This window comes from Apis laboriosa, unplaced genomic scaffold (assembly GCF_014066325.1).
Source record: "Apis laboriosa isolate Shangri-la unplaced genomic scaffold, ASM1406632v1 scaffold53_cov140, whole genome shotgun sequence".
NCBI classification, from domain to species: Eukaryota; Metazoa; Arthropoda; class Insecta; order Hymenoptera; family Apidae; genus Apis; species Apis laboriosa.
In genome coordinates this window covers 809,251-823,516 of record NW_025223656.1, presented here as the reverse complement: position 1 = coordinate 823,516, position 14,266 = coordinate 809,251, and the positions used below count along the sequence as shown (strand labels likewise).

At 18.3% G+C, this 14,266-nt stretch overlaps 1 protein-coding gene across 1 annotated transcript in view; it reads left to right on the top strand.

The window, feature by feature from the left end:
* Window positions 1-14,266, top strand: part of LOC122717596 — a 33,803-nt gene that overhangs the window by 11,941 nt on the left and 7,596 nt on the right. Inside the window, exon 3 of the mRNA XM_043941819.1 lies at window positions 2,479-2,660. Within this exon, the coding sequence (XP_043797754.1) occupies window positions 2,479-2,660 (182 nt within the window). The remainder of the gene's footprint in view (window positions 1-2,478; window positions 2,661-14,266) is intronic.

The following is a 14,266-nucleotide window of genomic DNA, read 5'->3' as shown; positions in this document are numbered from 1 at the left end:
ATTTCATGAACGAAGAAAATATATTGAATAATGAAAATATTATATGCTATTTTATTTATAAATAATATGATACATCTTAGACACAATAGCAACATTTCAGCTGCATTGATCTAATATAAATTTAATTAAATTTTTTATTTTTTCTCACTTATGATTATATCTAATCTTTTCTATTTGTCTAGATCATAGTTAATCTATTTTACTACTCTAATCATAATTGGCTTATTTCACTTGCTACACATCTCTTCACTAGCATCTCTTCATGTCTGTTTTATTTCAGTTCTATATCTGATTATAACTGTTCATTGTGTATTTATCTAATCATGATTGATAAATTCAATACACGTGACACACGCAAATAAAACATGAAATTTTTTTTATTTATCAAAGAATAGAATTGATAATTCATAAAAATTCATATTTTAAATATAAAATATTTCAAGATATTTATTGAAATCAATATTTTTTAAGACATCATTTTTTTTTAATTTAATCTCATTATAAAAAATCGTTTTATTGTTATCATTTAAATTTAAAAATAAAAATAAGATATTTGTTTCTTTATAATTTGTATATTCATGCATTTGACATGAGGGAAACGATAAAATATCTTTTTATAGATTCGCAGTAAAAGCTTTGTACTTGTTATATTGTTCGAAATACATAATAAATTATATTTAAATTTTATCGAATATTTATACAGAGTATTAATATGTTCATTGAAGATTTGATTTTAAAAATTGATACAAAGATAATTTTTTATAAGATAAGTAATAATAAAAAATAATAAAGTATAAGCAATTGAAATTAATTAAAAGTTGAGTTAGATAAAAGTAGGATAAATTTATTATATTCTATTTCCACCTCGTTTTATCATCTAACGCAAAATTCAATTGGTTATAACAACTCAATAAATAAATTTTGATTTTGATCTCTATAATCTTCAAAGATGTTCTACGAATATTAACATATTAATCTATATATTGAGATTGTAATTTTTGAAATTTTTCTCTGAATAAATCAAACTGCAATTAATAATTCAAGTAGATTAAATAATATGATTATATATTTCACATTTGTCTTTCTTCACTTATTTATACATATGATCGTTCTATATATGTGTTACATTTTATTTATTGAAAATAATATGTAACATAATTAATTAAATATCTCTAATATCTCTAACATATTTTGCAATTTTTATTAATGTTTTATATCATCGATATATCGATATGTAGCTTTTGATATTTTCTTTTTCGAGAAATTACTAACATATCGATTGAATCATACGCTATAAATAATACATTTTTGTTATCTATTATATTTCATGAAATTCCATACAAATTAAAAAAAAATTTTGTTAAAAGAAATATCAAAATATATATACATAACAAGTATATATATTACATACAAACATCTTATGTAATATATTTATAAAATTTTTGCTTTCTATTTATTTTGATATCATGTGTATATTTTAGATTCTTTTTTTTATCATATTTATCAAAATTGCGATTTTATGAAAGAATATTTTAAGCTTTAAAAATTAAAGCTCCAAAATCTATTAAAAAATCTATTAAAAAACTGAAGCAAGGTTATATGTTATAGATTATATGTATATTATTCCCATATATTAGAATTATATATATCCTCCAAAGATTCTTCTAAAATTTAGCATTCTATTTAAGTATATTCAAAACTTTTTAAAACTATATTAAAATCAATATTAAACAATTACAAAATATTTATAGATTATTTAGAATATTAAAATAATGTAGAGCTGGAAAGAGGTAGAAATTAGAATTAGAAGAGACGAAAAAAGAGCATTTTGTTCAAGATCTATTAGCAGATTCATCAATGAATTTTCCTATGAATATATGAATATCCGATTGGATTGAAAAAAATCAAATGCATATCCGTAATACTTAACTATCCAAGAACTCGACATTTTCAACAATCCCAATTCATCCGAATTTTTTCCAAAATTAAGATTTAAATAATTGAATACCCGAATTTTCAAACATTCCAAACATTCAACGATTTTTAAATGTTTCGAATATATGCTCAAGTCTGAACGATTTTGTTTAATTATTTCCGGATCCATCCGAATGCATACTCTCTATAAACATAGTCTCTATATACGCTTTGAATTGTCTGTTCAATAGTATACAGCTAATCAAAAGTATGCACTCATTTATTTATCATAATTTTTTAATAAATTATATATATTAAAAATCATATATATAAATTTTTATTAAAAATATTCTTTTATTATTTGATTAGAGTGTTACATTGAGGGATTAAAAAGATTATGCAAAATAATTAAAGTTCAAAATACTTTTAATGTATGTTAATTATGCTAGATTGTTAATTTTTAATGAATTTATTACTTTATATTTATATTTCTTTTTATCAATTTGTACTTATATAATAAATTTAAAATAATGAGAAATAATATTATTTGGTATTGCGGTATAGGTGCAGTCATAGTCAGAGCAGAAGAGGCTTTGATAGTTATTTTGGTTCTCCTCCTTTGGGCTGCGGCAATTGCATTATTCTTCAATCGATGGGGAAAAATCAGAATGTTAGAACCATATCAACCGAAATTTCAACAACAACATAGATCAAGTTGTACCACAATTGAACAAAATCAACTTCAGGTAAAATACATTATATTTTATTTTCGAAGAAAATCATAGTATTTAAAATATATCCTTTTTAATAAAAATAAAATAATTCTTAGCATATTTAGTAAAATCAATGCGAATATGATATGCTTTTTTATATTTGATAATTAACTTTTTTTTTAATGGATTTGATTTAATTTCTTTTACCTTAAATAATTTAGATAATTTATATCAACGTTTATTATTAATATTTTACATTTCTATTTTCTTCTATTCTATTTTCTCTTTTGTCTCTTTTGTCTCTGTCTGGAGTCTAATTGTCATCTGTTATACGGACAGAGAAAATTCGTAGATTTGAAATCTTTGCATCCAAGGGATAGAGTAAATAAAATTAAAATATCTTTCAAATTTAATCCAAATAAAAATTAACTAATAATTGCTAATTAATAATTAACTAATAATCTGCGAGATAAATCTATGTTATCAACATTAAATTACATTTAATATTTGATAAATTTAAATTTCAATCTAATCAAATTAAACTAAATTTTAACAAAATTTAATTGTCAAAAATTCAGATTAGAAAAAAATAATATACATATATGCAATATAAATATATTTCGAATTAAATACTTAAATCTAATCTAATAAATTTTAAAATTATCTTAATTTAATTCTAAATTTAAATCTTAAAAGTATAATATACAGTATCGAAATTATGTTATGTATTCGAGATCGAGTAAGAGATATATGAATAGGACTTTGATAACATGTTTCAAATTATATTTTGTTAACATATTGAGCGAGACAATGTAAATATTCATAACTTGTTATTAATTCCTTGAAATATTATAACGAAATTAATATTCTAATAATATTATCTTTCGATTGTATAATTAGCTTTAAATTAGCTTGAAATTAATATCTAATCACTAGTTTATTATATATATTCGTTTATCATAATTTATTTTTATATATATTTTATATATGATAAAATTAATTAATTTTGAACAAAAAGATTTCTTCATTCTTTTTCCTCCATTTCTTCTTTCTTTCCTTTCATCTTTATTGATTTCTCGAAAAGAAACCATTTTTTGATAGTATTTTTTTAATTAACATGTTTTTAACAATATTTTCGATCTATAAAAAAATTTGTACGATTTTATCATCAATTTTATCATCAAAATAAGTTTCTTGTTACATTAACTTTTAACTTATAATCTTCAACATTCAGATCATGCAGTAAATTTAAATAATAAGAATGAAATAAATGGATGATATTCTTAAAAGATATAGTAAAGATCATTGAATTGTTGTGTCTCGTATTATATATATCTATATTTCATAGACAAGTATTTACGTACTTATGTACGTATTGGCTTTCACTATAGATAATACATTTCCGCTGCATTTTTTTTTTTTAAAAGGTCTGCACATGATCAATAATATTGACAAATATTTTGATAAGTACTATCAATAATATTGATTGTATGCGGTCTCGAAAATGAAAATTGAAAAGGATTGTCGATATATTATTTTTAATATAATCCTGTACGGATCTTTTTAAAAAGATTTATGTTTGGTAGATTACATTTTTCTTACAATTTAATAATTGCATAAATATTATTGTTATATCGACTTGAAATTAAAATTTATTCTTAATAATCTAATTATAATTAATCTAATCATTATTCTTCTCTTATTTATTTTTAAGAATTAATCGATATAAGATTAACAATTAAAATTGATTTTAATATATTAAAAATTATTGATGATTATTTAAAAAAATTATTAGAAAAATAAAAAATAAAATATATATAAAATAAAACTTTTATATATATATATATATCTATTGTGAAAAGAACATTAAGTTGTAACTTTTTTCACGTTATGCAATTTTTGAAATAAAACTTTTTTATATAAATTATTCGAGGAGACATTTATCCTGCTTAACATCAGATGGTACTTATTGTTGAAAAGAAAATTATACTTTGAATATTACGAATTTTTAACAAAGTTTAAGCTAGTAACAAAGTTTAAGCTTAAACTTTTAGATAATGATAAATATTGAATTCAATGCACGATATAAAAGAAGAATATAGAATCTTTTGTGCAACCAAGCATGAATTATATTTTTATAATTAAAAATAAATTCAAAATTAAATAATAAACAGAATAATATGCTGTATACTATATAAATATATTATAAATATACTAATACATAAATAATATTCTTCCATATATAACAATTCGAATTCAGTTCTTATTTTTATATGATATTAATATTTATATATGTTAATAAAATAGAAACTGATATAAAAAGACAAAATAGTTTATAGATTATTTAAAAAGAGTTTTAAATAAAAAAAATATAAGATTCTAAACTAGAAGAATATGTTTCATATTTTGACATTTAAAATTAAGAGTTTTTACTATATTTATAAATTAGAAATATAAAAAAATATTCATTTAAGATTTGCTAAAAGAAATTAATATAGATAATATATTTGCGAGAAACGGAACAAATACAAAAATTGATATACAAAAATGTTGATTAAAACTTGTTATTTGATATAAGTTTTGCAATATTAATAGTGAATGTTATTGTTTTTAATTTTTTAAATGAAATAATTTTTATTATACAAAAAAGTACTGAGCTATTTTCGTCGAAAAATTTTTAATTTAAAAGATATTTTAGTTCATCATATTACTTATAAAAGTAATCATATAAAATTTTATTAAATTAGTTATTATATAAAAAATAAAGAGAACATGAATAGTATACATAATATATCATTTCATGTATTCCTTATTTATATGGTAAGTTTTTTACAAGTTCAAGGTTCTTCCAAATTAAAAATTTTTTTTACATAGCTTATTTACAATTAGTATTTTTTTATAAGAAATAATAATTTGCATTAATTATGCAATAAAAATTATATAATATCATTTAAAAAATTAAAATTGATTTTCATATGATCTTTATATCTCTATATCTCTATTTAAATTATTATTTTTTAGGATATGTCATAAATAAAAATAATTTTGTTCAAAGAAGTAAAAGATTGTGCATATTGCGAAATATTGCGAATCATATTATAATTGCTACCAATTATTTCACAAAAAAATAAACAAAATAAACAAAATAAAAAAATATAATAAAAGTAAATAAAATATAGAGTTTCATAAATATATAAACTGATGCAAGTTTTGAAAAACATATAGCTGATAAAATTTTATATATAACTATACTATATATTAGATTTTATCTCACGTCAATGATGAATTATTATGACACATGAATATGCTTAGGGGATATTCCACACCAAAGTTAAATATTAATTTTAATTAAATCCGATATATTATTTATTTGCTTATAATCATAAAAAATCATAATTATATCATAATTACTTTCTAACATAAAACCACATTATCGATTTTTTTCAAAAAATTCTTTTAAAAAAAAAATTTTATTCTAGGATTAAATAAAATAATTTATGATTACATTTTATGATTCATTTTCATTGTAACAAAAAATAGTAGAAATAATTATAAATAAAGAAATTTGAAATAAATAATTAAAGAAAATTATTATAGCAGTTAAAATTATTAATAGTAGGAATTTCTGACTTTATAAAAAAAACATTGTCTTTATATCATAATAAAAGTTAATGTAATAAATGAATATTATACTAGTGAATAATTCACGATGTTATTTGAAATAATATGTTACGAGAATCATCTTATATGTTACTTCAAAAAATGATTATGCTAAAAGATTTATTTATGATTTATGTATTATAATATTATACTATATATACACATACATGAACAATTAAACAATATTACTACAATTAGATCTATGGAAATTGAATTATATACGTGACTGTACACTGTACAATGTAAATTTTTATTTTTATAATATTTCATACAGAACATTTTTATAAAATTTCAAATGATAAATTTTATTATTTAACTTGCAATTAATTTTAAATTTTTAAATATTTCATAGATTTACTTTTTTTTCACTAGAATCAAAAGCAAAAATTAAAATTAACATTTTAAAATATACAAGTAAAAAAATTACATATATTATAAATTTATACTTATATTATAAAAAATCTAACAAATATATTTATTACAAAATTTACTTCAAAAATATATGTAATTATATTTTATTTTAAAACGATCCAGGATCTGTTTCCAAGATATTATTTTGTTCTTTGCTCCCAATAGATATAAAAAGAGAGCAATAAATGTTATGCGGAGACACAGAGGAAACGGAAATCGTCTCGTTCGTATCTCATACCGCAAAAGACGACAACCAATCGGTAACCAGCCGAGAAATTATATAGGAGGTCAGTTCTCGTGACTCCTGCAATCTCCAATCACAGTTTCGTACCAGGCTTTTCTAATATAGCCCTAGAAGAATCGTGTATCGTGTGTTGCTTCTGGAATTGGCGGTTGTAGGAATCTAGAAACCCATATACCACGATTTACACCGATGAAACACATCCAATGGAAATACATACAATTGTATTTTCTTTCTTCGGCTTTTCTCGTATTTTTATGTTTGATATTTATGATCGAGTTTTCGATCATACTTTTATACGTCTTTTTTTTCTAAAGTTACATTTAATATAATTTCAAAATTTTATTTAATTAGCGTATAATCTAAAAATATGTATGATATAGAGTATTCTAAATATATTATCTTAAAATAATGTAATTTAAATTTTGATATTAATAAAAATTTGTATTTATGTAAAAAATAAATTATATATAAAATAATTCATTTTTTAATGGAATGTCACTTTAACACATTAAAAACACAAAAATTAATATTAAAAAAAATTCTTAATTGAAAAAACAAGTTTCTGAATAACACGACATTTTATTTCTAATATAATGATTATTATGATGGAATTAAATTTAAAATTTAAAATTAAAAAATATTAAAAAAGTATTTTTTCTTTTTTTTATCATAATTAGAATTGAAAAGACATTATAATAAAGTTACTTTTTATTCTAATTATATTTTATGAAACAAATGAAAATATACTGAACAAAAAAAATATTCTATATTTTATATTTATAAATAATATAGCAAATTTCACAAAGTAATTACAGATAATATTGATTTAATATAAATTTTAATAATATTCTGTTTATTAATGTTACACTAGAAGCAATATCACTAGGATAAATAATATATTCTATTTTATCAATTGTATTATATAAAATCTAATAAAAATTATAATCAATAGAAATTATAAAATCCAATAAATACATTTTTATGAAATTGTACGAAATTTATTATTAAAATTAATTTGAAAATAAATTTCAAAAATGTATAAAATATAAATATATACAATATTGTTAAATATTATAAATATTCCCAGTAATGTTGAAATGGAATATAAACATTATATTCAATAATATTAATTATTATTAATATATAATTGTTGAAAAGATTAAAAAATCAATTGTTGAAAACATTGTAAAACTAATTTAAATTAAAATTTTGTCTCAACTATTAAAAAATAGTTTTTACAATATTAATATTAATTATTTGAAAATATATATCTATAAATAGATACATTTATAAATAGATATCATATATATTATTATTTTTTTTATTAAAATTACAATTTGGAATAACTTAATATCTTAAAATAATATATAATACTAATTTCGAAATAATCACAATTGATTGTGTTAAAATTTTACTAGGTTTACAATATATGCACAGCATTTAATCAATTTCAAAAGATCCAAAGATCAAATAAAGTATATTGTTCTTAAGAGAAATGTGTTTCTCTCTTCCCCAGTATACCATTGCAACATTGGCGCCTCGTCTGGTTCTTTGATAGAAATTGCTACATCGTATACTTCTTAAAACTATGAAATTATTAAATCCCTCAAAATGACACGTTTTTACTTTGTTTATATTTGATTATCCTATAAATAAAATCATTAAAAAAAAATATTATCACTTATACATTTAATATATATAAATATGTACTTATACTTTCAATCTTTTGATTTTACTGTATATTACAATTATGAAATAGCAATTATTTTTATTTAAACTATATTAATAAATATATATAAATGTTAATAATTATGTTTATTAAAGAAGAAAATTTGATAATTATATAAAAAAATAACATTTTATAAATTTCAATAATCCTGAAATATATTGTTAGAAACAACTTTTCTTTCTACATATAATTATTGTACAATCTTAATATATACAGATAAAGAAATATATTTTTAATTTTACATATATATTTTAACGATTTGATTTTAGGTCGAAATTGAAGATAAATTTAAATTAGATTGAATTTATACTCTAATTCTGAAGCATATTCTGGTTTTATTCATTTCTTCACGAAGAATACCACTAGCATAATTAATAATTTTTTTGAAATTACAATTATATTATATCCTATTGAAGGGATGTATCTTATCATAGATAAGATACATCCCTTCATAACCCCCGAACATAATGAATATAAATTATTGTAGCATATAATAATATATTTTTATATTACAAACTGAATTTTTAATATTTGAATTTGAATGCCAATATTAAATCAATAAAAGATGACAATTCCATTTCATCTTTCCATGAATTAATATTATGACTAGCATAAATAAAAAGACGGCATCATGAGATAAAACTGCCTATTAAAATCAAATTATAATATATAAATTAATTTAAATCCAAATATAATCCATAAAATATCGAAAAAGAAATATTAATGGCACATGTAAACTTTGATTTTGCGTGATGTGTATACTTAACTTCATTCGGATTTTGTTTATATTTAAAATAGTCATGACTAATATACTTCATCAATGAATTTTACATAATAAACGAGAAAATAAACAGACTGAACGTGCTGAAACGTTAAAAACGTTAAAAACGAGCACATTTCTTGTTTCTAATAAAAGGAGAATTTAGAATTCTTCAAGGAAAATTTATAAATAACATTTTATTTCAAATATTTAAATTTTATTATATATAGTAGTAGATATAGTAATAGCATAAATTATAATAAATAAATTATACAGAATATAGAAAGTTAGTAAGAATTAATTTTTTTCATTTTATATATCCCTAAGTTAAAACTTTAATTAATTTCAATATAATTTATATATATAATTAATTTCAAAATCACATAGTTAAATACATAAAAGCAATTATGAAAATATTATTATTATTATTTTAAAGAATAATATTTATTTTTTTGTGAATCACAATAATTCACGAATTTTTTCTAATTTTCATCTTCTTTTTTATAATATAAAAAATTTTAATTAGATTTTTTTCAGTTATTTTATATCATACACTCACACACACACACACATATTTTTTTTAATAATATATATCATATTATAATATTTTTAATAAATTTTGTTTGATTATGTTGTATTATGTTTGATCAAAAATTTTTTTCAGAGTCAAATAAGAAGATAATTTCTATTTTTGGTAATTATATAGTATCATATATTTAATTTTATCTAAAGATTATATTATAACGAAAATGAAAAAAATCGTAGAATAAAAATTATTTTTTCGATTAAAATATTTTTAATTACAAATAAGCGATGGAATATTTTTTTCTTTGCCAATAACCATTATCAATGAGATAAATTTATTTCAATATATAATAATATATTGAAATAATTATAATAATTATAATAATTATATATATTATAATAATTATCAATAAAAAAAATTTATTTCGATTGATCATAATATGAGAAAAATTTTATTTTGGTCGGATACATTTATCACATTTCGATCATTCATAACTCATAATAGTTATATTATTTCTATTATATTTGATTAATTATAATTTTATCATAATTAATATATTATCTCTATTTGAATTTATATCATTCATTTTAATAAAAATTTTGATGTATTAAAGTGAAGTGTTTTACTCTACTTTTATCTACTATAATTTATACTATGTCATTGATGATGGTTATTAATAATTTGAATCAAAAATTGTCACTATTCACAATATGAAATAAAAAGTTAAAAATTTGTTTCCTTCATATATATATTATATATACATGATTATATAATATATATTATATATATGTAAATATTATGTATATCATGTACATATATATAATATAGAATTTTTAAGAATTTTTATTTCAGATATAAAATTTTCGAGAAATTATTTTTTTAAATTCATTTTAAATTCGAAACTTTTATTCATTAATAATAATTATAATAAAATAACATTGTAAATATAAAAAATTTACGTACATTATTATATTTGTTATAAAAAGCATTAAAACTTCATTACAATCTCTATCATTTTTTTCAAAAGTTTATTATTTTCAAAAAAAACATTAATCCAATTCAAGCGAAACATGAGAGGCTATAAAGCTTTATAAGTTTATCCTCTTTCTCGTAAAAACTATTTCTGCCTTACTAAGGTTTATTGCAAGTACTTGAGATCCGTACCATTCTTTTATTCTTCTCAAAATAAAAAAATATCTCTTTATTGAAATTGCTATATCATCTACATAACTTGCAGCGAAGCTTCCTATAGTTATCCTTTTCACCAGAATTCAAAATGAGAATAATCTTTAATCTCAAAGTGCTAATTCCATTGGATTAAATATTGAATCATAATTATACATAGTTTTTCAGTACAATTAATTTTTTATTTAATATATAATAGTAATTTTTAATAATAATTAATAATCCAAAATAACAATTCTTTCTAATTCTGATATTTTGTTGATACTTTTATGTCTGTTTATTAATTATGTTTATTTAATCTTAATTATATTTATTTAATTTTTTTATTGTTTGTTCAATTACAAACACTAATTTAGTTTATCAATACAACAACTAACTTGTATGAAAGCGATCAATAAATTGATTCAACAACCCATTCATGCTGTGACTTACGAGCATTCTGGCTTCCAACTAAATTCAATACTATTCCAAATCCCAAATATACATTTTGTATCCATCGATATCATGAACGGAAAACAAATTACAAAATATTTATACTTTTAAGAGAGGTTAATGTTAACAAAATATTTGAGATTAGTATATTCGTAGAATATCTTTGAAGAATCGATTTTAAAAGCCAAAACAAACACAAAATATTTTTGATATACAAAAATATTGATTGAGATTTATTTATGAAATTATAAGTAATTGATAATTGATTATGTATAACATTATTGATTATGTATAACAAAGCAACATTTCAATTAGTTTTATTCATATTTATGACAGAGAATTAAATACTAATAAACATCAAGAAAATTAAGAAATATTAGGAATCATATATAAACTTCATTTTTTTTTTATTCTATTTTTATTTTATTCTAAATAATGATTCTTAGAGGTATTTTATACATTAATTTAATTTTTTAATTGTAAATTAAATTATAAATTTAACATATAAAAGACAAGGAAAACAATATTCTCATATTTATTTTTTTATTTAATGTTTTATATAGTAAATTTTATAAAAAATAAATAGTAATATTGTATAAACTAATAAATAATTAATAATGATAATAATAAATAAATAATATATATGATAAATAATTATAATATATGTTTATTTATTATTAATGATGAGTATTTTGATATTACACAAATAATTCATATAATCAAATATTAAAGAAATATAAGAAATATTATGTCAGAATATACATATGTCACAATATATATACATATATTAATATTAATATAAATTATTACATATAAAAAAAAACAAGATAATATCTTCCAAAAAATATAATTAAAAATTATTATTAAAAAAATTTATATATCACAAATTTATACAGTATTTAATATGATATAATCTTTTCAATAATATGATAAAATAAAAAAACTTTTCAATAATATAATTATTATATATATAAATATAAATAATTTATATATATATATAAATAATAATTAAAAAAATAATTTCACATATTAATTAGATATGAAACAAGATTTTTAAATATAAAATGATGTCCTAAGTTGCAACTTGAACTTGTATAATATTGTAAGATAATACTCTACATACTATATATACCCTACACTATATTATTATATTAAATAATTGAATAATATATATTTTTCTTATCACATAATGTGTTAAAATATTCATAGTTAAAATATTGAAAATATTAAAATAATGTACTGCAACATATAAACTTAAATAATAATATTTAAAATAAAAAATACAAATATTTATATTTCCTTATTTCTGTTACATATAATTAATTTGAAATATTATTTCAATTATAATTCGTTTTTATATTTAAATAGAATACTATTTTAAATAATTATTTTTAATATGTCTTGAAAAATTATTACTTCAATTAATGATTATATTTATTATATTTGAAATAAATTTTTTAATAAATTAATTAATTTAATATAAATCTTTAAATATTATTGTATTTCAATTAGTAAATAATTATTTTCTTTTTAAAATCCAATATTTTTAATATATTAACATTACGAAGCACAAAGACATAATGTGATTTGAAAACAATTTAAAATATAAATATAATCAATATTTTTTTACATTCTAATATCATTCTAAGCAAAAATAAAATTTAATTTTTATTGTTAAATTAACAATTTAAAAACATCATATACAAAAATTTTCAAAGCAATTTTAATATATTATTATATAATGATCATTAAATATGATTTTTATAGTCTATATAACTTGAAATTAATTTACTATTATTAATTAATCGAACTATTTTATATTTATTTATTATACGTATTATATATTTTTAGTTATTATTATGAAAATTTAAAAATTAATATTTTAATAATTGTAAAAATAAATTATGAAATCTAGTTTGGATACATAGAATGTTATACATGAATGTTATCCAATGGTTTGATTCAACCAAGGAAATTTTTAGTTTATATACATTCTATTCGTGTTCTGCGAAGCGAATACGAATAATATATTACCCCTATATATATATCAACTGAATTACGTACATTCATCCTTTTTTTAATTGAATAGTTCAAATGACATCTCAGCAAAAATTTGTCAACAATTTTTCTTCACTTTCCATCGAGAATCCTCTTCAATAACAGATATTTGTAGTATTATACAGATATATAAAAATATATTATACTTGAATTATAATAAATTTTAAAATAACAAAACAACAAAAGAAAACTTGTTTTTAATAAAATAAGTGTATTAATATTGATTAATCAATTTTAATTAACAATTTTTAAATTTGATCTCAATGTTTTTAATTTATTCATTTTTATTTATAATAAATTGTATAAAATTTTTATTCATAATAAATTATATAAAATTATTATAAAATGTTGTATTAGAAATATATATAATTCATCATGAAATATGAAATAATTTAAATAGATTATTTCAAATTTTTTAAAAATGAAATATTTTTATTTTTCATATCAAAATGTTTCGTTAATGTTTTTTTAAAATGAAATAAATTGAATTCAATGTAAAATACGAATATACAGACCATTCCAATTAAATGAGACATTTAAATATGTATATATATTATTATATTATAATATATATATTATCTATATTATTATATTATACTAAATATGTATATACACTTCCAAGTTCAATATTTTG